General features: G+C 58.4%; 1 protein-coding gene and 2 long non-coding RNA genes across 3 annotated transcripts in view; 2 read left to right on the top strand and 1 right to left on the bottom strand.

Annotated features, from left to right (window-relative positions):
- Positions 1–26,263, bottom strand: part of NFAM1 (NFAT activating protein with ITAM motif 1) — a 33,901-nt gene extending 7,638 nt beyond the window's left edge. The window contains exons 1-4 of the mRNA XM_004771201.3: positions 26,105–26,263; positions 12,671–13,000; positions 10,893–11,005; positions 3,531–3,626 (exon numbers count right to left, since the gene is read on the bottom strand). Coding sequence (XP_004771258.1) covers positions 3,531–3,626; positions 10,893–11,005; positions 12,671–13,000; positions 26,105–26,204 — 639 coding nt within the window. The 5' untranslated portion in view covers positions 26,205–26,263. The remainder of the gene's footprint in view (positions 1–3,530; positions 3,627–10,892; positions 11,006–12,670; positions 13,001–26,104) is intronic.
- On the top strand, positions 15,330–18,428 carry LOC123393077. The gene is made up of 3 exons (XR_006607796.1): positions 15,330–15,665; positions 16,529–16,724; positions 18,205–18,428. It is a non-coding gene; the product is annotated as an uncharacterized LOC123393077 (long non-coding RNA).
- On the top strand, positions 20,670–22,354 carry LOC123393078. Its single transcript, XR_006607797.1, has 2 exons — positions 20,670–21,155; positions 21,276–22,354. It is a non-coding gene; the product is annotated as an uncharacterized LOC123393078 (long non-coding RNA).
- Positions 26,264–26,562: the final 299 nt, after the last annotated feature.

Here is a 26,562-nt window from a genome sequence, read left to right as displayed (position 1 = left end):
ATCTGACACAACTAAAAGGAGAAATAAACAAATCTGTAATCATATGGACAGACTTAACTCAATTCTCTTAATACCTGATAGACCAAAAAAAATCAGTAAGGGAATGAAATATTTTAAACAACATGATCAACAAACTTGACCTAATTGACTGCCACCTGGTAGCTCAGTCAGTTAAGCATCTGCCTTTGGCTCAGGTTGTGATCTCAGCATCCTGGGTCCTGGGGTTGAGGCACGGATCAGGCTCCCTGCTCAGTGGAGTCTGCTTCCCCCTCTTCCTCTGCCCTCTTCCCTCTGCTCATGCTCTCTCCTTCTCTCTCTCAAATCAATATATAAAATCTTAAAACAAAAAAAAAAAAACAAAAAAAACAAAACCTTGACCTAACTGATATACATAAAACATTTAGTCAACCATGCCCAGTGCAAGCTTTTTGCAAGTGTGCACGAAATACACACTGAGCCACAAAGCAAGTTTCAAAACTTCAAAGGGTTAAAATCATACTGAATATATTTTCTGATCACAGTGGAATTAGCAAGAAATAAAAAGCAGAACAATGACTAAAAGTAATTAAACATTTGAAAATGAAGCAAAACACTTTTAAACAACCCACGGGGCAAGGAGGAACTCTCAACAGAAAATTTAAACTGAAAGTTGGTGAAAAGAGGATGTATCAGAACTTGTGGGATGCAGCTAAAGCTATAGTTAAAGGGCAGTTCATAGCCTTTGATGCACAGATTCAAAAAGAAGAAAGATAGAAAAATCAATGATCCAAGGATCCATCCAAAGAAAGTAGAGGTAGAAGGTACAAAAGCCCTTTTCTGGAGGCTAGGAACAAGACAAGGATGCTGTCACCCATTCATCGTCAGACTGGACGTCTGAGGCAGTGAGAGAAAGGAAGAGAAAAATAAAAGCATGGATTGGAAAAGAAGAAATGAGACTTCCCTTATTCATGGATGACATGAATAGACTGGGTTCATAGAAAATCCAAAGGGATTTACAGAGACCTATTAGGATTAATGAATGAATTCAACAAGGTCACTCCATTATAAAGTCAATATTAAAAAACCAGTCATATGCCTACATACCAGCAATAGACAACCAGAAAATAAACTGGAACTGGGGATGACGTTCCAAGCAGGAGTGAGTCTCTTCCATTAAAATATGCTCTTGTAGGGGCGCCTGGGTGGCTCAGTCGTTAGGCATCTGCCTTTGGCTTGGGTCATGATCCCAGCGTCCTGGGATTGAGCCCTACATCAGGCTCCCTGCTCAGTGGGAAGCTTGCTTCTCCTTCTCTACTCCCCCAGCCCGTGTTCCCTCTCTCACTAGCTCTCTCTGTCAAATAAATAAAATCTTTAAAAAAATATATGCTCTTGGGCGCCTGGGTGGCTCAGTGAGTTGGGCCGCTGCCTTCGGCTCAGGTCGTGATCTCAGGGTCCTGGGATTGAGTCCCGCAACGGGCTCTCTGCTCAGCGGGGAGCCTGCTTCCTCCTCTCTCTCTACCTGCCTCTCTGTCTACTTGTGATCTCTCTCTGTCAAATAAATAAATAAATAAATCTTTAAAAAATATATATATATGCTCTTGTAGGGGCACCTGGGTGGCTCAGTGGGTTAAGCCTCTGCCTTCAGCTCAGGTCATGATCTCAAGGTCCTGGGATTGAGCCCTGCTCAGCATCGATCGGGCTCTCTGCTCGGCAGGGAGCCTGCTTCCTCCTCCCCCTCTGCCTGCCTCTCAGCCTACTTGTGATCTCTCTCTCTCTCCATCAAATAAATAAATAAAATCTTTTTTAAAAAGTGCTCTTGTAGAAGGGTAGTTATTCATGTAGAAAGATGCTCATGAGATATTGTAACATGAACAAAAATAGCTGTACTACTCCAAAAAGAAAAAAAAAGTGCGTGTGAGTGTGTGTATGGGTCTTTTTGTGCATATTTATAGAAAAAAGACTGGAAGGTATAGAAGTCAATGTTACTAGTATTTATCCTGGAAGAAGATAGGCTTAGGATGATGGTTATTTTCTTTATATATATGCGTATGTATATGTATATATATAATATGTGATATAGATAGATCAATCTATCTATATACCTATAGATCTACAGATATATCTGTCTATATCACATATTATATATATGTGTGTGTATATATATATAGAGAGAGAGAGAGATCTCACGTGTGTGCCCGTGTGTGTTTGTGGAGAGAGAGAGAGAGAAATGTTTTTATTCAACAGCTGATACCAGAAGTCCTCACAAGAAAAATACCATGAGTTGCTGGGAGAGGAGAGGGAATGTGGAGAAGTCTGAGGCCACGTGGGAAGCAGTGGCTGGTGGAAATTCCCAGGGGCGGAGGGGAAGGCTGTCTGCGGGCTGGCCGCGTTGTATTCTGTTTGGAGTTGTTGGTGTTGTAGCGACAGTCCCTTTGCCTCCTCCCCATCAGTCCCCACCCTCAGTAAACACCCCTACCCTGCATGCCCGGTGTGTGGACTCAAGTTTCATGTATGTCCGGGTGGTGGGGACAGGAACCGTGATAGCACAGACAGGCAGAACCCTCATGCAGGGGGAGCCCTCGAACGCGCCCCCTGGGGAACCCGCACATCCCCAGCAAGACTTGGCACCTGCCAGGGGAGGAGCCCAGTTCCTAACCTGTTGATTCTAGATCTCACGGAGTTAAGACCCCAGCTGACACGGGGTGGCATTCATTCTTCATCTTCTCTACAGTGAGCGCATGCTCCTTGCGGAACTAAAATAGAACTGGAAAGAATGTTTGTCCCCTTGCAGCTGCTGGGCCGAGAGGGCCGAGTCCCGCGGGGCGGGCTCACACCCAGTGCACTGGGCTGAGCCTCCCCCAGGTAAACACCGAGACAGGTGCAGCGACAGGAAATGCTCGTGACCTGGCATCCTGGCCCGTGTCTCTGCTTGAGTTTAAGGATAGAAAACAAGGGATGCCTGGGTGGCTCAGTTGGTTAAGCAGCTGCCTTCGGCTCAGGTCATGATCCCAGCGTCCTGGAATCGAGTCCCGCATCGGGATCCTTGCTCGGCAGGGAGCCTGCTTCTCCCTCTGCCTCTGCCTGCCATTCTGTCTGCCTGTGCTCGCTCTCTCTCTGACCAAAAAAAAAAAAAAAAAAAAAAGATAGAAAACAAGGTCTGCGTGTGGGGGGAGGGAAGTGTGAAGAATTGAGAAGCATCAAGTGTGTTAGGGCTCATGATGGTGCCTGACCTTTTCCTCTTTCTGTGATGTTTTGTTGTTGCTGTGATGTTGCTTGTGTAATCCAAACAGGAAGAGGCTGGTGAGCAGCTCAACATCATTAGTTCGGGTGGAGAAACTTCCCTCATCCCCCGCCGCCCCCTGTTCCAGAAGTGGAGGGGCGAGCCAGCGAAGGGGGCCCGGGGGCACCTGCGTGCCTGCGGGGGGCCAGGGGCCACACACGTGTTCATCTTCGGAGAAATTCCGCCAGGAGGGAATGCTGGTCCCCAGTTTACAGACAAGAAACCGGAGGCTGGGACCTGACCCAGCAGGGAGCCCAGCCCTGAGACTCACCGTGTAGACGGACTCGTCCAGAGGCTGCTGCTGGCCGCGGGCACCCGGGGCCGAGCCCTTCTGGGCGGGCTTCTTCCGAGGAGTCAGCCTCCGTTTCTGTGAGGACAGGAGTCCGGGCGGTCAGAGCCGGGGATGGGCGGCTCCCACCCCACAGACGCCCCAGGGCAGAGAATGGCCGGTTGCCAGGGGGCCACTCAGCACTGCCTCCCCACCCTCCCCAAGGATGGGCAGCAAATGCCTCTGGGACCCACGACATGCTACTCCTCTGTCTGCACAGACTGGACGTGGGATTGCCCGTGCTGGGTCACAGTCACGGTGACACGGGGCCAGGGTGACAGGGTCCCCGGCAGCAGAGCTGACCATTAAGGGTGGTCCTGAGAGAGTGCCAGCCAGACCGGATGTCCAGTCCCCCGCTGCCCCTTCCCCTTTCTGGGCCTCACTTTCTTCAGCCAGAACCTTCCTTCGTGAGGTTGTCGCAAGGATTCAGGGGGGATGAGGGGTAAGTGCTTGGCACTCAGGTGGCATGAGGTGGCCCTTGCCCGACCGACACACGCTTGTCAGCCGCCTCTGGCTAGCCGGGTGCTGTGAAGAGGTGGACACCGGCCCTGCGTTCCTGGGACTGAGGACCTAGTGGGGAGATGGATGAGGAACCCCGTTTGACTAAAGTGTGGTCCCTGTGCTGACCGAGAGGACACAGCCCATGGCACACACTGGGGAACAAATGCCTCACCTGGCAGAAAGAGGTGTTTGTTTATTTATTTGAGAGAGAAAGAGAGCAGGAGCTTGAGGGGGCAGAGGGAGAGGGAGGAACAGACTCCCAGCCGAGCAGGGAGCCTGACGCAGGACTCGATCCCAGGACCCCGGGATCATGACCTGAGCCAAAGGCAGTTGCTTAACTGACTGAGCCACCCAGGCGCTCCAGAAAGGGGTGTTTAAAACTTAAAGGCTGAGGGCGCCTGGGTGGCTCAGTGGGTTGAACCTCTGCCTTCGGCTCAGATCATGATCTCAGGGTCTTGGGATCAAGCCCTGCATCGGGCTCTGCTCAGCAGGGAGCCTGCTTCCTCCTCTCTCTCTGCCTGCCTCTCTGCCTACTTGTGATCACTCTCTCTGTCAAATAAATAAATAAAATCTTTTAAAAAACCAAAAAACTTAAAGACTGGGGCGCCTGGGTGGCTCAGTGGGTTAAAGCCTCTGCCTTCGGCTTGGGTCGTGATCTTGGGGTCCTGGGATGGAGCCCCACATCAGGCTCTCTGCTCAGCAGGGAGCCTGCTTCCTTCCCTCTCTCTCTCTCTGCCTGCCTCTCTGCCTACTTGTGATCTCTGTCTGTCAAATAAATAAATAAAATCTTAAAAAAAAAAAAACCACCAACAACTTAAAGGCTGAGAAACTCCTTGGGCAAGAGAGGGAGGGTAGGAAGAGGAAAAAGTGTGTGCCAAGACCTAAGGGAATGGGGGAACCTAAAGAGGGTCAGCCAGGAGGGGACCTAAACATTGACCTAAAGAGGACCAACGAGGGGAGGCGGGGGGACCTCCCCGGACAGGGGGGCCCAGCTGACAGCGTGGATGGCAGAAAGCATCCGAGCTTCACGCAGGAGAGGCCAGGAGGGGCAAGTGTCAGGAAGCTCACGCTGGCTGCGGAGGCAGGGGTGCTGGGCCCGTGGCGGGGCACCGGGCTCCGGGAGACAGGCAGCTCCTTCCGAGGCAGAGGGAGGCCACCCAGACGTCCCCCTGCTCGCAGGCACCGCTCTGCCAACCACAGGGCCATGACAGCCTCATGGCGGGGCCGGGGCTAATTAAAACTCCTGGCCGCCTGCCCGTCCCCTGCCTGTGCATGCAGGATTCGCTCCCCCGAGCTACTTTACCGTCAGGCAGAAGCCAGAACCACCCCGGTCACAGCCTGATCGGGGCCCAGGAGAGGGGCCTCTCCGGATACCAGCCAGGGCTCTCTCCGAACCCTCTCATGCGCTTCTCCACAAACCTGCAAGGCAAGTCTTCACACCATCTCTGGTCCACACTTGAGGACGAGAAGGCTCAGAGAGGGCAGGAGACTTGCCTGAGGCCACAGAGCCCGTTAGATAGGTATTGGCCTCCACGTGGCACTTTACTGTGTACAAAAAAACCCACGAGACACGTCCTTAGTCTCATTTAATTCTCTTCATAGCCTGAGGAAGTAGAGTTTACAGAGGGGTAAACTGAGGCCTGGCCAGCTAGTCAGATGGCTGCCTTTGGGTGGAACCCAGCTGTCTTCTTCCAAATCGAGTGTCCCTCCCCTGCACCACCTGCTTCTGGAGGCGTCTGTCACAGTCAGAGGCTGTGGCTCACCTCAAGATGGCTGGGGGGGCTGGTGCTTCTCCCCCGCATTGAGCCTGGTGGCCCGGACACTGTCAAGGCTGGCGGGTGTGAGCTCATGGGCGGGGGCTCTTCTGGACCCCGTGGGGAGCAAGACCCAGGCCCGGCCTCGTGGGGCTCCTACCGACACTGGTGGGGCTGCCGGGGAGGTAAGTGTCACTCTGGGGCTGAGGGAAGGAGCCCCACGACTGCCACAGGTCTGGGGCAGTCTTCTGAGTGCTTGCCCTCTTTCCCGAAAACAGAAGAGTCTGAGAAAGTATCGCAGGATACAGGCCATGGGGACAAGGCACCAGATCATATGGGGGCAGCAATGTCACACGTCAGGGACATCCTCAAGGATGGACCATCACATAGAAAGCCACCGATGGGAGTAAAAGGTGACAGCAGCCGTGCCGGGAGGCTGGCGAGGAGGGCACTGCCACAGAAGGCGCGATCCACCGTGTCCTCCCTCGGAGGACAGGGAAGCCATCAGATTTAGCAAGACCTGCATTTGGCTGCGAGCTGGGAGGGGCGGCAAGAGGAGGAGGCAGATCTCCAGGGGTGGTGCAGGGGCAGGGAGAGGAGGCCCGGGCTGTGGCCCACAGGGGGTGACCCTCTCAAAAAATCAGATGGGTGGGTCTTGTTGCAGGAGCAAGACGCTCGGCCCCTTGGAGCCACCCCTGCCCTCCCCAGGTGCCTTGTTCCCTGCCACTCACATTTGCCCTTCCAACTGTGATCTGCAAATGAACAAACCAATCCATGTGGCCACCAGCAGCTTCGGAAACCTGTAGAGCCTCAGTTTCCCCCTCTGTACAATGGGATGGCCTGGCCAGCTGCCACTCATCTTCCAAGTCTCAGCGCTCTCTTAACTAAGCCATCCCTCCCACGAGCACTTGGTGTGTGTCAGGCTACCCAGCCCCCAACAAGGGAGGAGACTAAGTCCCTGTCCTCTGGGGCTTACGTTATGGTGGAGGAAACAGTGACAAAGACATAAGCACAGGTATGGAGAGCAGAGCTGGAGGGGACGTGAGTGGGACAGGGAGACCTCTATTCAGGTAAGGAGTGAGGGAAGCCCTGGGCTGGGGGGCTGAGGCAGGCGAGAGGGGGCCACGGGGCCGGATCCTAGACAGACTGTGGGCAGGGCTTGCTGCAGTGGAAGAGGGAGGAGCCACACCCAGCTCAGAGGCTCCCGGCCTGAGCATCCAGGGGCACGGTGCCATCTGCCTAGGCAGGGCAGGCTTGGGAGCTACAGAGGGGTGTCAGGACCTGTGGGTGCAGATGCCCACGGGGTTCCACCGTGGACGGGCTCTGGGGCTCGGCGAGGGGCCCGGGCAGCATCCGTGTAGACAGAGCTGGGAGTGCTCCGAGGAAGGGCCAGAGACTTGCCATGTGTAGAGGCCACAAAGACGAGGGTGATCCGCACAGGGCTGCCCTGGGGGTCCAGGAAGCGAGGGAAGAAGTATGCAGTGGAGGAGGGTGCCCTTAGCGGATGAGAGCAGATAGGCCATCCAAGTCAGAGGCTGCCTGCCCTGGGAAGCCAGCCTTGACCCATCCCCAGGCTGGGGACGGGGAGCCCTCTGGTTGCTCTCAAGGCAGGAATCACCTGCCTTTTCTGGGCCAGAAGCTCCGGCTTCGATGGATTTATCTGCAGCCGCCTGGGCTCCTAGGGTCCTCCGTGCCTCCCCCACTGCCTGGCCGTCTCCTCTTGGCCCCCATGGCCGACTGCCTGGCCTGGCCACTGGCTGGGGTCCCCCGCCTCCCCGTCCCCCACCCCATGCTCTGTTCTTTCACTCAGTTCAAACCACACTTGCCTGTGAGGGGCAGGGCTATGGGCGCTGGCCACGCTGGAACAGACCCCGCACCCCAAATTTGGATCCAGTTCCAGGGAGCTCTGGGGACATCTCTGGCCTCTGGCCTTCTAATTTCTCTCTCCTTCAAGGCCAGGCTCCTGCACCCGCCCTTCCTCCCCCGTGTGCAGGGAGGGAGGCCAGGAAGCTCTACACACCGCCCTCCCACTGTGGGTCAGGCGCCCCGGCTGGTGTCTCCAAAATGCTCGCTCCCACCCTTCCCAGGTGAGGCGGGATCCATCCTCATCCCTGTTCCTGGAGGAGGACAGCCAGGCTCGGAGAGGGCTGTAGCTTGGCGAGAGGGCAGGGGCTGCCTCTGTCTTGCTTTCCACTGTGTCTGGCACTTAGCCTGGTGCCTGGCACGTTCTAGATACTCGGGAGCTATTCCTGGAAGGAGAGAGAGGCTAGGAGTGCTTGAAGCCACGCAGGACGGGGAGGGGCTGGGCTCTGAAGTGGGGCCGGGCTGAGTCTTACCCCCAACTCCCCTCCTCCCGGACTTTACTGACCACCTGCTCTGCTCCAGGTGCCTCCCTGACCTGGCAGGACCCCGAGCTCCACACATGACAAGCCAGTTTTTGCAGAGCAGCGGCTGCAGTGGAAGCTCAGGGTCAAGGTCTCGCCCTGACTCGGTTCTGCCCCTCACCTGCTGGGCTTCCTGCCTGCAGAAGGCACCCTTGCAGTCTCTCATACAAGCTGGCGTGGGGGTCCACAGCCCGAGTGGGGGTCCTTCATCGCCCCTGCCCGACACACAGCCTCTGTGTCCACACCCATGTCCCACTAAGCGCTCAGCTGATGTTTGCTGAGTGACAAGTCCAGAGCCGTCCTACCTGCCACCATCATGGGAAGAGCAGCGGGGGTGGGGGAAGGAATATACTGGGGGTAAGAGCCGAGCTGGGCGCACAGTAGGGGCTCAGCACATGTTAGTTGAAGGAGGGAAAGAGCCTAGGGGCGGGGGGGCCTCTCTCCTAAATGCAGGATTCATGGGAGGCCCAGGGAAGAATTTCCCATCGTTTTCTGTCTTCCCTGCTCAGTTGTCCCTGCGGCCAGGTCAGAGGCAGGGGGCCAAGGGCCCACGGAGGGGTCCTCGCCTCCCCGGGGACCTCATAGCAGAGCCTGCTCCTGGGTGGAACGGAGTGGACTCCTTCTGAGGCTTGTTGGCCGGATGAGCCCGATTAGGACCTGGTCACGCCAGGGTCATGCCCCACACCCGCGGATCACAGGACAGCAGAGGAACTAGAACGGTGGCTGACGCTGTCACCAGGCTGCGGCTCCCAGATGGCGGGAAAGGCAGCCTCCAGAGTTTTAGGGCCGGCCCAATGGCCATGTTCATCTTCTTTTATCACCCTGGAGCCTTTTCTGGAGAGTGACCATGTCTCCAGCCCGAGGCAAAGTGGGACACTGGGGCCGGGGTCCGAGCCTCCAACCTGCCTCGCTCGCCACTTCCCCAGAAGCCACCCTCGTCCCACCTCGGCCGCCCCTGCCTGGACTGCTGCAGTAGCTCCTCACCGAGTCTCCCTTCCCCCGCTTCTCACAGCTGCCGGAGGGTCCATCGGGGTCAGTCTGATCCTGCCCCACATCTCCCGACGCCCTGTGGGGCCGCCCAGTTCACTTAGAGTAAACCCAGTCAATGTGCCTCGCCTGACCTGCAGGGCCTCCACACACACACACACACACACACACACACACACACCCCCTGAACTCAGGCGGCCCCTGCAGCTCCTGCCTCAGAGCACTCACCCCTGCAGTTCCCCTGTTGCACACACTCTTCCTGACGTCTGCCTGCCCCTCTTCCTTCCGGGTGCGGTGTGCGGAGGCCCTTCCAGCTCCTCACTGAAAACCACAATCTCCCTCCTTCCCACACTCACCACGGTCTCCCCCAACACTCATCGCATCCGTTAGGCTATTTATTTCTCTGTTTGTTTAGGGTCTGCCTCCCCTCAGCTGGAATGCAGATCTGAAGCAGGCAGGGATTTCTTGGGGACCGTTTTAGTCATTGCTATGGCCCTGGGGCCTCCACGGGGCCTGGAGTCGAGTACGTCCTCATGTGGGTTGAATGAGCAAATGCATGAAATCCCGTCTCAGGGGGCCCTTCCCTGGGTGTGGATGGGGACGGGCAGGTGCAGGGGCTGAGCCTCTCTTGACCCGAGGAACCCTCTTCCCACACTCAGGGCCTTCGCTGATGGAGCTGCTCCCCAGACTTGCCCCCGAAGGCAAGCAAGGAGTTGGGGAGCTCCTGGTCCGGAGAGGGCAGAGCACAGGCCCGAGCTGTTCTGATGGAGGCCTTCAAGGAGCCAGGACAGAGGGTCCAAATTGCAGGCTGGGGCCCTGACCATCATCTTTGCACCCCCCTCGCCCCGCCCTGAGCCGGGCAGAACCTGGCACCCACTGGGAAGGCATTCTACCGCCCAAGAAACATCTACTGAGCACGCGAGGGCCTGCACAGAGCCACGCAGACAAGCTCACTGCGGACTCCGTCCTCAGGGTACTTACGGAATCAGCCCCCCAGGACTGGGTGACAAGAAGAGTGACAAGAGCCCACGGGGGAGACAACCCTCCCTGCGTTGGTGCCACCACAGCCCGAACAGGAGTCAGCCGGGCACAGACCTGGACCAAACACCCCATCCACCTGCCACTCCAGCCCCCGCCCCTGCCACAGGCTTGCCGGGAGACCTCGGGCGAGCCACCACCTCTCTGGGCCTCGCTTTCCAGAGCTGTAAAATGGGAAGAAACGTCCCTCACAGAGCGACGGTGGGACACCGAGGGGAGGGCAGGGGTGCCCGGTAGACGGCGGCTGTGAGGAAACGCTTCCTCCTCCCTTCTGGGGTGCTGGGCATCCGGAAAAACCAGGACAGTGTGGCTCAAAAGAGCCAGAAGTGGGGCCTGAGCCTTGCACCGAAACACCGGGGACGACCTGTGACCTAGAAAAGGCGGGTGGACCCTGGTTTTGTGCGAGACCCAAGGGGACCTGGCGTTGGCAAGAGGGTACCCCGGGCCCAGCTGCGGAGGTGAGCGAGGTGGGGTCCGTGTGCAGGGAGACCACGAGGAAGGCTACGGCCGCAGCCCTCCCCAGGGCCCCGGGACGCCGTGCGGGGCGGATGGGCGGGCAGCCCCTCCGCTCCTCGGGAAGCTCCCGGAGCCACAGCGAAGGGCCCGGACAGGCAGTGCTGCCGTGTGTGCGGATCCCCTACCTTCTTCCAGAGCAGCAGGGCTGTGACCAAGACGCTCAGCGCGGTCAGGAGGCCCGTGAAGCCGGAGAGCAGGAGCAGCTGGGAGTCCTGCGCGGGGGCTCGGTACCCTATGTCTGGGAGGAGGGCAGGGAAGCAGAGGGTTAGTCCCCCGAGAAAGGCAGGGATGCACCCCACCCCGCCAACCCCCAGGCCCCCCACTCCTCTGTTCTCCTTTACCCAGCACGCCACTGTCAGCACTCCCCCACCGCGAGCCCCCCAGACCCCACGAGGCCAGCAAGGTGCTCCTTCCCACGCTGGCTTTGGTCACACCCCTTTCTAGGTTGGCAGCCTTGATTCTTGTCAAGCCATCTTTTGCTTCTTGAGTCACCTGCCTTGGGGTGAATTGGCTCCCCCCAGAGCTGCCTGTGGGACCCTGGGCGAGTCACGCCATCTCTCGGGGCCTTCCATGCTCCGCATGAGGAACAGCGGACATGGGGACAGGTGTGATGGGGCGGTGGGGGGGGGGGCTGGGCCTAGCAGGGGACCGGCCTTCACAGGGGCAGGTGAAGGGCCCCGCCTGGCCCCTTCCCGTGGGCCATCCCTCCTTTTATGCCTCCCTCGCTCCCTCCATCTGCCGGCAGAAAGGGCCGGTGCCAACCACGCGCCAGGTGCGCCCGTGTCTGTTATTAATCAAACATTTCCTAGTAGCAGACACCAGCCCTCGCACACAGGATCCCGTTCATCCCCATAAAAGCCCTCGACGGGCAGGGTGTTGCCACAAAGCCCGGGCCCAGAGCCACAGCCCGGCCAGCTCCCCGAACCCCCACTGCTCCTGGTAGGAAGCACGGACGCAGGTCAGAGCCTCACGGCTTTGCCGATGATAACTTTTCAGTCATCACTCCTTCAGGGATGTGATGAAACTAGGAACCTTTCCCAGAAATACCTACATGAGCCAAGTGCTGCCATAGACACACACATTCATGAGCCCAATGGTGTACTCAGCCCCTGACACTCCCCCCTCACACACACACACACACACACACACACACACACACACGGTGCCGCAGCGATGCTGAGACCAGTGCGCCAGGGACTTCTCTGGGGCACCTGCCAGAGGTGGCTGGAGGCACAGCCACGACCCAGGCTTCCATCCTTCCCAAATCAAGGTAGACGTCGGCACACCTGCGTGGTCAGGGGCTCCCTGAGGACACGGTTGCCTTTTACCCAAGCTGATCAATGAGACAGCTTTATTTATTTATTTGTTGGTTTATTTCTTGTTGATTTTTTTTGTAGCGATCTCCATGTTTCTTTCTCTTTTTTAAATTTTTTTTCAGTGTTCCAGAATTCATTGTTTGTGCACCACACCCAGTGCCCCATGCAATACGTGCCCTCCTGAATACCCACCACCAGGCTCACCCCAGCCCCCACACCCCCAAAACCCTCAGTTTGTTTCTCAGAGTCCACAGTCTCTCATGGTTTGTCTCCCCCTCTGATTTCCCCCAACTCCCTTCTCTTCATCTCCCAATGTCTTCCGTGTAAGATTTTATTTATTTATTTGACAGAGAGAGACACAGCGAGAGAAGGAACACAAGCAGAAGGAGTGGCAGGGAGAGGGAGAAGCAGGTTTCTGGCTGAGCAGGGAGCCTGATGCGGGGCTCGATCCCAGGACCCTGGGATCATGACCTGAGCAGAAGGCAGGTGCTTAAAGACGGAGCCTCCCAGGCGCCCTGTTGCCTGCTTTAGATCCTGTGGCCCCAGATTTGCTGTGTGAACCCTCTGGATCCTGCAGGAAGCCTCACCTCTGACCAGGATGAAGACGCCGTCGCTGATCATTTTCAAGTCCTGCCAGTCCACGGAGCAGTAGTAGGTACCAGTGGCCGACGCGCTGGGCAGCGTGGGGGTGACCCGGCATTGCAGGGTGTGCGTCTGGTTATCTTTGGCCAGGTCGGGTGAGCATTTCATCTGCTCCTTGGGGCTCTCCCGTTTCTGGAGGTCCACGTGAAAGTACCAGGTTGTGAAGTCCCTGAATTTGGGGCTGTCCGGGTATGTGATTCTGCAGTCGAAGGAAATGGCCTTGTTGGCCAGAGAGACCAAAATGGGGGCACCAATTTGGGTCACAGACTGCCCTCCTGCAGGGGAAGAGAAAGGAAAGAGTGGGAGCTTACCCTCCGGGTCGCTTCAGTCCTTTCTACCTCCTCGCAAGGACCTCGGCTCACGCTCACACTCACAGCGCCGTTCACGCAGGCGCTGTGTGCGGGCGTTGTGCCAAGTGCCTCACACATAGAGCTCTCCGTCTCCCGACACACCCAAGGCGAAGTGTGTAAGAGCTCCACTTCACAGAGAGGAAGAGTCCGAGGGTCAGGCAGGTCAAGCTGCTAGCTTTCACTCTCTCAGCAGGGATGGTGTGGAGCTACAACCCTGCCCAAGGCGGGCAGACTCCAGACCCCACAGCCCTAACCGCTTTCCTGATCAAAGGCCAAGAAGCCACATTGGATAAAAGCACCAGCCTGAGAAGACCCAGAGCTGCTGGAGAATGAGAAGTAAAGAGGAGGGAGACAGGAGACAAGACAAAGAAATGCTCCCTGGCAGGAAGAAGAGCTTCCTGGCAGTGGCCCCCCCGGAGGGTTCAGGGTTCAGGGTTCTCTCCAGCCCGTAGGAGGAGCCAAGCCAGCCATCAAGAGAGAAGAGCCTTGCCCTGAATCAGAGCTTGGAGAAACATCTGTCAAGTTTCTATGGACGGTAACAAAAAATGCCCCAAGAGCAGCTTTCCAGCAGCACAGAGGGAGCCGTTCGGGCCACAACCAGGATATCTGATGACCGTTACAAAGGCAGGTGTCTATGCGGGCCTCCTTCCTGGACACCTGGACACCCCTCCTCATCACAGGCTCCTAGGAAAACACTGGCACCTGCCGGGCTGGGCCTCCCACCCTCCCGCAGGCTCCGGGCCCGAGCAGCAGGGGTCCCCTCACACCCCCAGATGTCAGCACACAAGCCCCCACAGCTTCAGCACGCCTCGCCCCCTAGCCCCTTCCTTCTCCAGCAGCCGAACGGACAGTTCTGAACGGAGGTCGGCAGGAAGCAGCCAAGAACACGCCGGCCGGGTTGTTCGTCGGGAGAAGATCGCACATTGGAGTGACTCAGAGGAACCGGCCAGGTGTATTTTGTTGGGGGAGGGCAAGGCATGGGCCCCCAGGGGACCGGGGTGTGGGGCTGGCATGAGGCCAGACTGGACTGGTCTCTGGGCTCTTCCACTGAGCCCCGCGCTGGGTCCCCAGGGGAGGTGAGGCCAGGGCCTCTGGACGACTTGGGGACAGGACAGAGGGGGTCCTCTCAACCAGCCAGTCCCTCGGAGCTCCCACTGCGTGCTTATTTTGTGCTTCGTGCTGAGTCACAGAAGAGTTCGCCCCTCCACCAAAGAGCGAAAGGCAGTTCCAGTCCCAGGGACCGGGCTGGATGTCTAGGGGACTAGGGGGACCGGCTTCGCTGTCCTGCAGGACTATGACGGTGTTCGCACCTGGAGAAGCCCCTGGGCTGGGACCCAGGGTTCTCCTCCACTGAGCGGGGCGGGAAAGATTTCACGGGTCCTTGGTGTCACTGGGCACGCCAGTGGGGTGGCCGTTGTGGTTTAATGACACCGCTCTGTGCTGTCGTAAGAAAGAGGAGCTCTGATTCAGGCCCGAAGTTCCCCTGACACATGGCAGCCAGGGCAGAGGCGTGGCAGGCGGAGGAAGGGGTCATGGCATCATCCCAGGTAAGGACAAGCAGCCAGAGGGTTGAGACAGACCTGGTTTGCCCTGCCCATCAAGGCCATGCTGCATGCAGGCCGTGGCCATGCTCCTCACCCCCCCAAAGGGCCACTTCCCATGCTGCAGCTACCCCTGCACGCCCCTCCGGCTAGGACTCCTACCCAGACCTCCAGACTCAGCTCAGGACCCGCTCTGACTTCTAGCTGCATTCTCCCGTTTGGCTCTGCAGGCGGCCAGTCCTCCCTGCTAGGGGGCGGGAGGTGGGAACCTGGCCAAAACCACCAGGAAAGTGGCCACACCAGGGCTGGTACGGAGGGCTCGCCCCTCCCCCCACTTCAGACACCTGCTTCTCACCGCAGACCCAGAGGGGCTCTGGTGGGACCCTCGCAAACCTTGCAGGTTGCCCCCCGAGTGCACAGGGCTGGCGCAGTGGCTGGTGTCCATCTTGCACCTGGTGGCGGCTGTATGATTTGTCCCTTGTTCAGGTCAAGGGCGCCTGTGCCCTGTGGAACAAGGTTGGCCGGAGCAGAGTGAGCTGGTCTCAGAGTGGGCTGGTCTGGGGATCTTCTTAGATTCTGCCCATGGGCCGCGCGAAGAGGGGCACAGGGTTCAGAGCGGAGGACTGGGGAGGAGGGGTGGGTGGCGACTCGGGTTCCTGGGACTGAGGCGGGGCGGGGGGCGGGGAGCCAGGGGAGGCCGGCTGGCACACCCCAGTGACCCACGAGCGTGTCCGAGGGGGTCCACTGCACCCACCCTGAGGGGGTCTAGGGGGAGAGGGGAAGAGAGCCCTGACCCTTTACTCTCACACGGGTCCCAGACCCCGCCGCCGGCCTGCACCACATCCAGCCTCCCACTCTGGCAGGCGCTTCCAAGAACCAGGAGTTGGTTCTGACTGTGAGTGACTGTCGGGCACAGGGGCTGGGAGAGCCCAGCCCGGCTTGGCTTTCTCTTCAGGTACCTGCGGACAAGTCCCCAAGACAAAAGGCCCCAAAGGGCTACAGAAGCAACAGGAACTTGCTCTTTGGATAATTCTCCAGGAAGGGGGCGGGTGAGTCCTCGGCACAGCCTAGGCCAGGCCAGGCACAGGGAGGAAAGCGTTGCCAGGAGCCTGGCTGGTTTTCTGCGGGGAGATGAATTCGTTCGGCTTGCAGATCCCCCCGCCCAAGAGGGCGAAGGGCCTGGAGGTGGCCAGTGCGGAGGGCGGGCAGAGATGGGGCAGCCCCGAGGAGGGGAGGGGAGTGGAGAGGCGGGATCTCCCACCTGCCCCAGCACCTGCTCTTTCCAGCGTGGGGAGGAGAGGGAGGGAGGGGAGCGGGAGGAGCCGGGGAAGGAGAAGGGGGAGGCCAGGGGGAGGCCAGGCTGCGTGTCCCCAGTGACAAAAAAGAGGCAAGGTAGTGAGCAGAGCCCCGAGTCCTCGCTGAGTCCAGAAAAGCAAACGCCAGACTGGCCCTTCTGCCTAGAAAGTACCAGGCCCACAGGGCAGGGCACACGCGGCCTGGAGTGGCCTCCACAGGACAGCCTGTCTACTGCCTCAGGCCTTGGGCCTGGGCGGGACACGGGGTGGGGGTGGGGGACTCCCTGGGGTGCAGACCCAAGCCTGGGGCGCCAGGCTCCCCGGCGGGGTGGCGAACGGAGCAAGCAGAGAGAACCCTCCCCCAGTAGCGGCCTCCTCCGGCTCTCCCCGCTCACTCCTTATCTGTTACCCTTGTTGGGAAAGATTTTGTCTACTGCCCACTTTTTGAATCTTTGGCCACTTGCACTGCGGTCTTGAGAGCGGTAGGGAGGGGCCCCAGTCCTACCCTGACCCAGGCACCCCATGCCGAGTCCCTGGGGGGAGGGATTCACAATCAAAGAACTTGGCTGGGTGTAGAAAGGATGCCCCCCCATCTGCCCACCCCACCCCCTATACAGGACACCCCGCACGCACGCAGTCCTGCTCTGGAATCTGGACTCCCCGCCCAGCACCCCACCCCGCAACCCCACCCCAGGCAGAGAGCTGCCTGGAGCTGCTCCCCAGGGAACCACACACCATCTTGCCGACTGACCCTGCTGCGGTGCCCCCCACCCCAGAGGAGACCCAGGAAGGAGTCTGAAATCAATTTACATGGTGAGGACAAGCAATTTTTAAAAATAGAACCTTGCAGCATTTTGTGCGTAACGACGACGCTTTTTGTGAACTTTTGGTTTCAGTTACAGTCGCACAAGTGGGTTCAGACAGGGTCTTGCTCTAACACGCATCCCTTTGCTTTGGGTCACCTTTAAAAAAAAATTGCACGTTCTTGGGTTGGAGGATCCAGTCCACGATTCCGGGCCCTACGCAGCCCAGCTGAGTGGTCCTCCGTTCACACCCCCGCGGACGCCAGGCCTGCTGGGCCGTTCCCCTTGCTCAGAATGCCGTCCTGTTCCCTTCCTCTCCCAGAATTGGGGGTCACCCTCTCGGTCTGCAGGACTCCCTCTGCCCCACAGAGACACTCGCGTGGTGTCGCTGTGAAGCTGTGTGATGACAACGCGTTACTGTTACTGCGGGGCGGGGGCCAGGGGGCACACTCCCCTTTTGCAGAGGACAAACCCGAAGCTCTGAGAGAGGAAGAGGTTTGCCGAGAAGCACAGCTAGTCAGGGGCGGGCATGGGATTGTAAGCGGGGTCTCTTTGGGTCCTTAACTCCAAACTCTTCATCACTGCCCTATGCCACAATTTTAAAATCTGGGAGCAAGACAAAGAAAACATCTCTCAAATGAAAGGATTGCACCCCTTTATTTTTTTTAAGATTTCATTTATTTATGAGACCGAGAGAGACAGAGAGCACAAGCAGGGGAGCCACAGGGAGAGGGAGAGGGAGAAGCAGGCAAGGGGCTGAGCAGGGAGCCCAATGCGGGGCTGGATCCCAGGATCCTGGGATCATGACCTGAGCTGAAGGCAGACGCTTAACCACGGAGCCCCCCAGGTACCCCGAGCTGCACCCCTTTAAAGGGAGCTACAAATTCAGAGGCCATTTTTCTAGATTTGGGTCATCTAATAGACATGTCGTCTGGCAGGATACGAGGACAAAGCTCCTCACCAGAACAGACCCTGCCGCTTTATAGGGACAGCTACTGTTATCCAGCTCAAGATCTGCAGCTCCCAGAGCAGAAGCATGTGGTCCCACAAACCGTGTACAGACGGTCCCGTGTCAGCACCAACCAAGTGCCCAAAGGGCCAGCCAGCGTCCGTCCTTCACTGCAGCGATGACACGCCCCCAGCCCTGGCATCGGGCACTCCCTGCCCGCTCTCCCCAGCTGCCCCGCCCCCTCGCAGCCCCTCTGGCCCCCCTGGCCCAGGCCTTGCCCCAGCTGTCCACTCTGCCTGGAACTCGATCCCTTCCGTGGCCCCCAGCCTCGGCAGTCAAGGGGGTGAGGATCCAGACGTGCTGATCAAAGGTATCCATCCCCACTTCGGTCGATTTTAAAGGAAAGTACTTTGATTCTCCAGCTACAGAAGAAAGCAGTTCCCACGGTCTTTATTTTAGGCATGGAGTTTCACCCTCTAATTTAATTCTGGCGTCTCTCAGAGCCATGCCATTTTTTTTTTTTTTTTTTAATTCCTTTAAGGCCCATGTGAAGGGTTGCTGGGAAGCCACAGACATGGGGCTGCTGGCTTTATCACAGGGCTCCAGCCATTTGCCTGAGCACGAATCCCAGGACACCACTGAAAAACGGGGGAGTCCTTCAGGACCTGCGCATCAAACAACGGCGCGTGGCCAAGTGGCTGATTAGGGAGAGGCGTGTAGCAGGCCTTGGAAGGCAACCTTTGAACAGAGAGTGTGTACTCTGAAGCTTTTAGCGCTGGTGCCCTCGGAACACTGCCATCAGACCGGCTGTCACATCTTTCAACACCTCTGAATTACAGAGATACAGACGGATGTGGCTGGCCTCGGGGGCCATTTCCACCGCCCTGCCTGCGTTCTGTTCTAAAGCCTCCAGACTCTAGACCCCGGGAGCACCATGACCATGCGGGGACACAAACCGAGTGCAGAAGGTCGACTGTCTGGTCCCAGAAACGCAGAGGCTTTGTGGGTATTCACAAGCATTTGTATAACAATCACCTCTCCTTCAGGTTGAAAAAGGCAAGTTTCTCCAACTTTGAGGGTGCCGCCTAGGACAGCTGGAGACTCAGTTTCTCCCTGCATACTGTCCTCTGCCCTCAAAGAAGGACGTCGGGTTGGGGTGGAGATGGAGATAGGACCAAAGAGGGAGAATGGGGGTTCTGGTTCTTGTCCCTGGATGGGTGTAGGACAACATGGAGCGAGGGGGGAGACCCCACCAGGGCACCCCCCCTTGCAGGGGGCACCCTCCCGAAGTCCTGCCAGGGCGGGCTGGGCCCTGCCACTGGGCAGAGCTCGCTGATGAAGTCGGAACGTGGGAAGATAAAGGGAAGTCCCAGAGCCTGCCGAAACCCAGAGCAGGGGACCCAGCCCTGCGGGGAGGAGTGGAGGAATCCAGGAGGGGCAACTCCTGGATCTTTGTTTTTTTTAATTATAATTCTTCAGCCCCTCCCCCCCCTTACAAAAAGGAAACGTGAGTGAGTGCCGTAGGAGTTCTAAACACCACAGCGAAGGATCAAGAACGTTGAACTTGCCCACAGTTCTGCCACCCTGACATCACGGCTGTGGACATCCAATCCCGTTGCCAGGCTGGGCTTTGAAGGAAGAGTGGGAGGCAGCCAGGTGGGGGAGGGGAGCAGAGATGGGGGCGGGTGACGTACAAAAAGCTCTTGGATGAAGCTTCTAGAAGTCATCATTGGTAGCTGCGGGACTCAAAAGGAGCTGTGGAGGCATAAGGGTTGGGGGGGGGCGGCTCAGGGAGGTGGGAGGGAGACGGTGCAGGGCAAGGGTTGTCCTGGAAACCCAGGGGGAGCTTCTGAGGCTTCTAGATCTGGGATGGACAGGATCACATTCTGTGCTAGAAAGACCAAGAGAGGGGCATCTGGGTGGCTCAGCTGGTTAAGGGTCCAACTCTTGATTTCGGCTCAGGTCATGATCTCAGGGCTCTGAGATTAAGCTCGGTGTCGGGCTCCTTGCCGGGCATGGAGCCTGCTTAAGATTCTCTCCCTCTCCCTCTGCCCCTCCCCGATCTAAAAAAAGAAGGAAAGAAAGATAAGAAGAGAAACACTACAGAGTTCCCATCTTCTCCAGCTGCCGAAAACCCTCACATTAGTGATTCATTCTTACGGCTTGGGACCCCTCCCCCTCCAGGCTCCTTCTAAAACATAAATGCTTCTGGCTGTCAACACGCAAACTCCTTCCTATAGACGCCTTCGCCAGATCACTTTTATCCTGACTTCTCTTAAATCTCTATCTCCCCAAAGATCCGGTGCCCTCCGGGCGCGAAATCACTCACCGACCTCCAAGCTGCGCAGCCTCTCCTTCCCCAGCCTCTGCGCTGCCAGCCCTGTCCCTGCCCCTGTCAGCCTCTTCCGCTCCCGTGGCAAGCGGAGGTCAGCCAAGGTCTTAGAGCCAAGGCTGTGGCTCCCACTGCTTCTGGCCTTGATCCTCACTTGCAAATGTCTTCCTCTCTGACCTTTCCTCCTCCCCGGAGAGCTCCCCAGCCAGCACCCTCTCTCCTGGCCCTTTCTCTGGCTTTTCGCACGGAGCCCGCCTCTGTAGGTTGGGGACCTGTTCCCTGGTGCTGTTGGGACCCCCGGCTGCCCAGGGGAGCTCTGTCGTGTCCTTCATGCCTCTGAGTTCCTGAGCAGAACCACAGGGGAACACCTTGGTGGGGCAGGGCTGGCCATTGGGTTTGTGGGGGGGCGGGGGAGAGTGGACCAGAGTGGGCACCACAGAGAAGGTCGCCAAGTTTGACCTTGAGCAACAGGTTGGAGTCACCAGGTGGGCAAGTGCAACGACCCCTTCCAGGAAAAGGGGGCATCGGGAGCAAAGGCTTCCGGGCAGGCCGTCATCCAGCAGGGCTGGAAAGTGGGTTTGGGGGGCAGGAGCCGAGAGCCAAGGGTAGCTCAGGGCCAGGGGGTGGGAGAGGGTCTTGTCTAAACCCACTGTGGTGAGGGGCCAGCTGGTGGCCCTGGGAGTCTGCGGCTGTGCTCCACGGACCCTTGAGGGATCGGTCTTGTATATAAAGGTTGTCTGGTCCCGAAAAGGGGAGTTAGTGGTTCAAAGGGGATGTACCCAGAGGGCACCGGGTGGCTCAGGTGGGTCAGCATCCGACTCTTGATTTTGGCTCAGGTCATGATCTCAGGGTGGTGACAGTGAGCCCCCAGGTCAGGGGTCTGCTTGAGATCCTCTCTCTCCCTCTCTCTCTCTGCCTCTTCCCCTGCTGGAGGGTGCGCTCGCTCGCGCTCTCTCTCTCTCTCTCTCTCTCAGAAATTCATAAATCTTCAAAGGGTGGGGATCCTTTTAAATCTTTAATTTTTGCTATAGGTTGTCAAATGGCCTTCAGAAATACGGCCACAGAGCCTGCGCTGCCGGGAGGTCCTCTGCTGACTGAGAAGCTGGCTTGCCTTGCCTGGGGTTGTGCCCGCGCGGCCCCCCTCCCCCAGCCCACCGCGGGTGAGCACGGATCTGGCTTCTGACATCACCTTCTTCCCCCACAGTCCATGCAGTCCTGGCGGGGGCGGGGGGCGCGGGGGGCGCGGAAACAACCCGGCTTCACCACACCTTCCCTTACAGGCACCCCAACCCCATGGTTGAAGCCCTCCCGGAGGGGTCCCACGGGCCAGGTCCCAGGGCCACCGGTGGTCCTGGATGTGCCTTCTTGTTCCCGTTGGCAAGGGGCCTGCATCAGAGGGCGCCGAGGATCCCAACAGGGAAGTGGGGGCGGAGTGCTGGGGTGACTCGGCTGTGTCTCCCGAAGCTCCCAGGCCGGCCACACTGTCCTCCCCAGGGGACCAGGAGCTCCTCCCGCCAACTTCACACCCAATCCCTCCCCCTCCCCCTCTCCAGCCTCAGGTTCCCCCCTTCCCTTCCTCGGTTTCCAGACCCCACTCCAGTGCCCTAGGCCGGTCCTCGGACCACGGCCCCTAGATCCACAACAAGGGTCCGCTCTCCTATGTCAGGGCCCATGGGGACGCGGCATTCCCGTATCCATACGCTCGTCCCCAAGACACGAGGGTCTCGCTGCTCTGCCTGTGCCGAGAAGATCCGAAGGCCGGGCCCCCGCCCTGCCAGGCGGACCCACCTCGCAGGCCTGGACCCGCGTGCCTCTCCCTGCGGCGGCACATCTCCACCCGGCCCTCTTGGAACTCCTCCTGGGCTGAGGAGCTCAATCCTGGCCGCTGTCTTTGGAGTCTGCCGGGCATCCTTTGGGTGCCAGGCTCTGTGCTAAGGTGTCGAGGATTTGAACCAAGAAAGTGCACGCGTTTCCTGCCCCCCGAAGCTCACAGTCCCCCTAAGGGAGGCAGACAGCTGGGGAAGAAGCAGCCTCCACGGAAACCTGCGCTCCCAGAGGCCCGGAACACACGTGGGCCTGGAGGCCGCACCGGAGTGCTCACAGCCACAGACAGCAAGGCCTGAAACGTCCATCATAGAGAAAGAAATTGCAATATATTCCTTCAGTGGGACACTCGACAGCGGGACTTGACCAACATGCTCTGTGAAGGGCCGGAGGGTGAATATTTTCCGCTTTGGGGGCCATGGGGTCTCTGTCCCAATGCTCAACTCTGCCGATGGAGGGTGACAGCCTCCTAGATCGCCCACAAATGAATGAGCGTGGCTGTGTTCCAATAAAACTTTATCTGTGGGCGCTGAAATGTGAATCTTGTATCACTGTCACGTGCCGTGAAATATCCTTCTCTTGATTTTCTTCCAACCATTAAAAACATGGGAGAAAAACCACTCCTACCTCCTAGGCCTTACCGAAAGGCAGCGGGACTGGACTGAGCCTTCCCCCCACTCCGCCACCCCTGCCCTGGGGCCGCTGTTTACGACCCCTGCTCTTTAGCAATGAAAACGCACAGACTGTAGCCACACCGGCAACTGGACAGATCTTGCAAAACACAACGGAGTGAAAGAAGCAGGTCGTGAGAGAATACACAGCCTCACTGTGATTATACAAAGTTCAAGGACAGGGAACATGAATCCGCATCATTCAGGGACACACACTGAGCATTAAAACTATAAAGAGATGCCGGGAAGCAATTGCCCCCAGAGTCAGGACGGGCGAGAGGGGTGTCTAGGTGGTGGCCGGGGGGGGGACCAGGGACTGCAGAAGCTGGCCCCACGGGACTTTGTTTTATGATGTTTATTGTGCTGCTCTGCACAGGTATTAGAGCTCACGACTTAAAAAGAGAAAGCAATGATAATAGGGCCAACTAGAAGAGCATCTGAACCCCGACCTGAGAGGCGTTTACAGTCTACCTGGAACACAGCCCAGTGGGATTCCTATCCCACTGCTCCACCGAGAGACCCCCCTCTCCAGTCAGACTGAACCTCTCCCCCTCCCCGCCCCCTGGCTCTGCCTTCTGGCCATCCAGTCTTTATTCCCGCTGTGCGTGCCACCCACGCACCTGCTCGGCCTCCTCCCCCTCTCCGCTCCCTTGCCCCCGCCAACACTCCCCCTGCCCCACCTCCAGCGGCGAGGTGCTTCTCTCCGCCTGCCTCCGGAGCTCTGTATTGGGATTAGACAAAGATGAAAAGCAGAGGCCAATCCCGACAGAGGCTCCGAGCTGCGGGAAAGAAGGCGGGAGGCTCCCGAACATCTTTTGGACAACAAAGGAGCGGTGACACCTGAGTCCAGAGCAAGGGGGGAGGGGAGAAACCTGCATTGGCAACTCTCTCCTTGGGTCATTTCTGTCATGTTCTCTGGGCAAGCCTCAGTGTTTCCATCGGGCTGAGAGTAGGGATGGTTCACCTCTAGTCGCCCCCCAACCAGCCAGTGCCCAGAACAGGTCCTCCTCATGGGCACTGGAGAAATAAATACAGCCCAGAGTTCTGAAAAGGCCGAGAAGAGTGAGGGGACTGACATTTGTTGGGAGCACAGAGGCTCAGAAAGGTTAAGTAACTGCTCCAAGGTCATGCAGCAGTCAGTGGAAGAAGGTAGGACTTGAACCTGGGCTCTGCCTGGCCCCAGAGCCCTTGCAGGTGACTGAAGGCGCTGGAAGTGGGGAGCCGACGTGCAGCTGCTCCCAGGACAGCTGAATCTCAGGTTTGCATGCCTCAGCCCTGGGGGAGAGCAGCTGCCCAGGAGCCCACAAGTGGCTGCCAGACCCTTCGAGAAAAGTAGAATTTGCAGAGAGCTCAAAAGACTGGAGGAGGGTAGGACTCGGGCTCGAGTCCCAGCTCAGGAAAGGAGGAGAAGGGCTGGGAGCAAGGGAGGTCCTGAGACACTAAACGCATAATGAGCCAGAGGCCACCGGCAAGGTCAGAGAGAGCCCAAGGAGCCCGTGGGCTCGCTAAGATACCCAACTGGCCAACTGACTCTTGGATTTCCATTGGTTCTGTTAGACCGACAGGTGGCTGACGTTCTCTGAGCCCCAACCACTCCGTCTCCGGGCCCAACGCCAGGCAGGAACTGCTATTGTGCCCATTTATCAGATGAGACAATTGTGGCACAGAGACATTAGGAACCTGCCCAGGGACTTGGGGTGAATCACAGAGCTCAGATGGAAAGTCAGCCTGAACGCCCTGGTGTATGTCCTCAATCCTGCACCACCCCGTGGCTCAGGGATGGGCCTGCTCTCCCTAGGCTTAGGGGACAGTTGGAGAGAGTGAGCCAGGGCGGGACAAGGAGTGACGTTGCTGTCTGCTGCTCTGAGACGTTCTAGGGGACCACAAGGCTTTGTCACCTCTTGTGAAAGAGCAGAGTTTCTCTTTTGTACAAACTTTGCTGCAATCCCGAGGAAAAAAAAAATCTGCCGTGTGTTTACAGTTCAGACGGTTACAAAAGTGCTTCTCACCGCGGCATCCCGCAAAGTGTCACCCACTGTTACCCAGGTGTGCTGGGTCCCTTCTGGGGAGGAGGCCCGCACAAGGAGAAATGATGGGAATTCGAGGGAAATTCAGTTAGACATGACCGAGTTGACGCATTGCCACCAACAAGCTGCATTTCCTTGGGGCCATCTCTGAACCGGCCGCCTGGAGGGGGTGGGGGGAGGGTGCAGGAGGGACACTGTAAGGTGTGCGAGGAGAAAGCACATGACGTCACAAGGGGCCCAGCCCAGGAAGCCCGCTGTAGGTACCCAGTCAGCTCTTGCCTCCTGGGGGCAGGACGGTGACATTTTTCTATGAGGAATGTCCTTTCAGAGAGAGCTGAGAGGTGGGGGCCTGGGTGGCTCAGTGGGTTAAGCCTCTGCCTTCGGCTCAGGTCATGATCTCTGGGTCCTGGGATCGAGTCCCGCCTCTGCCTCCCTGCTCAGTGGGGGAGCCTGCTTCTCCCTCTGCCCCTCCCCCACTCATGCATGCACTTGCTGTCTCTCTCTCTCAAAAATAAATAAAATCTTATAAGAAAGAAAGACTGAGAGGAAACCCAAGGGTCCTGGCTTAGGGATCCGGCTGACTTGGGTCTAAACCTGACCTCCACTCACCCTCTAGGTCTTGGGCAAGCTACCTGGCCTCCCTGGGGCTCCGTTTCCCTGTCCTTAAGCGGTGCCGGCCGTGACGGCACCCCAGGGGTGGCGGGAGGGGGGGCCGAACTGGGAAAGTAAAGCCCAGAGCAAGTGCTCAAAGAGGCTCATTCACGAGAGTAAGAAGAGCTGTTGTTGTTTACGGCATAAATGAAAGGCAGCGCATGAAGCAGAAGTTGGAGGCAGCCCCCGGAAGCCTCAGGAAAGTCTGGGTGAATGCAGGAAACCAAGCACCCAGGCTGCACAGGGGGTGGGGGGGGGGACCCTGGGAATCCGAGAGTTTGCCAGGGCAGCCCTGGGAGAGACTGAGCTGGAGGGACCCCCGCGTGGGCAGCCCCGGAGAGACAGTCCTCGTCTGGGTAAAGGTGCTCCAAGGCCACGCACCCCCGGGCCTGGCTTGGATCCAGGCCGCCCTGTTTCTGAGGGGACCTGGGACCAGGAAAGGGGGCACGGCGTTGGCCCCGGGAATGGCATCAGCTCCTGTTGCGAAAGAACACGAGGCGGCCCCTGGTTGTAGGTCAGGAAGTGGGGCGCGCTCCCCTTTCTGGAGAGAGGGACCATTTGGCGTCCCCGGGCACAGCGTCCCTGGTCTCCCGGGATAACACAGGGAGCGAGGCCGAGGCTGGGGGAGGGCTGTCCCTCCCCACCGACCCCACACCTGCGCTGACACCCTTGGCCGCAGCAACGCCCACCCACCCTGTCTGAGGGCCAGGGGTCAGGCTGGGGGAGGAAGGCTGCTAACTCGCCGGGGAGGGGGGCATTAGCGAACCATCTCCTGGATCCCCGAAGGCATTCCCTGTGAAGTCTGCAACGTTCCAACGTTCAAACGCAACCAGCAAATCTCCTGAGACAGGTCCCCAGGAATGAGCCGCACGGGCAGATGAAAGCGGCTGTGATGTGCCGGCCAGAGGGCTCGTGGGAAGGAGGCAGGCAGCGTACCTGTGAGCCGCAGGGTCCAGGGAAACAGGAGCAAGGCCAGGAGCCAGGGGCCCGAGAGCAGGTCCGGCGGGGCCCGCCGCCACGGAGGCCGGCGCTCCATCGGGGCCTCCTGCTCGGTCTTCCTCTTTCGTCTCAAGTTCACTGGAGGGGATGGCCTGCCGGCCCCACAGTTCCCCTTTGAGTCCCCATAAAGCTCCTCCCTAGCCAAGCTTCTGCTTCCTCGGGGCCTCACTGGGTTGGGTCCCCTTCATAACGTGGACTTTCGGAGCTAGGAGTGGGCACGGCTCGGGGGCGAGGAATCTGGTGCGCGCGCCCCTCTGCCTCGGGGAGCTGCTCCCTTCCTCGGTCCCCTTCGAGCTGGTGGCCCATCCGCAGACACCTGGCGACAGAGGGGACGCAGGACTGCCACGAGGAGCTCAGGGGCTTGGTTTAGCTGCTCACAGCTGAAACTTTTAAAA

The sequence above is a fragment of the Mustela putorius genome, unplaced genomic scaffold (genome assembly GCF_011764305.1).
Source record: "Mustela putorius furo isolate JIRA1106 unplaced genomic scaffold, ASM1176430v1.1 tig00000738_pilon_pilon_pilon, whole genome shotgun sequence".
NCBI classification, from domain to species: domain Eukaryota; kingdom Metazoa; phylum Chordata; class Mammalia; order Carnivora; family Mustelidae; genus Mustela; species Mustela putorius.
Note: the sequence above shows the minus strand (reverse complement) of the source record. Positions and strands in the feature narration are given on the sequence as shown.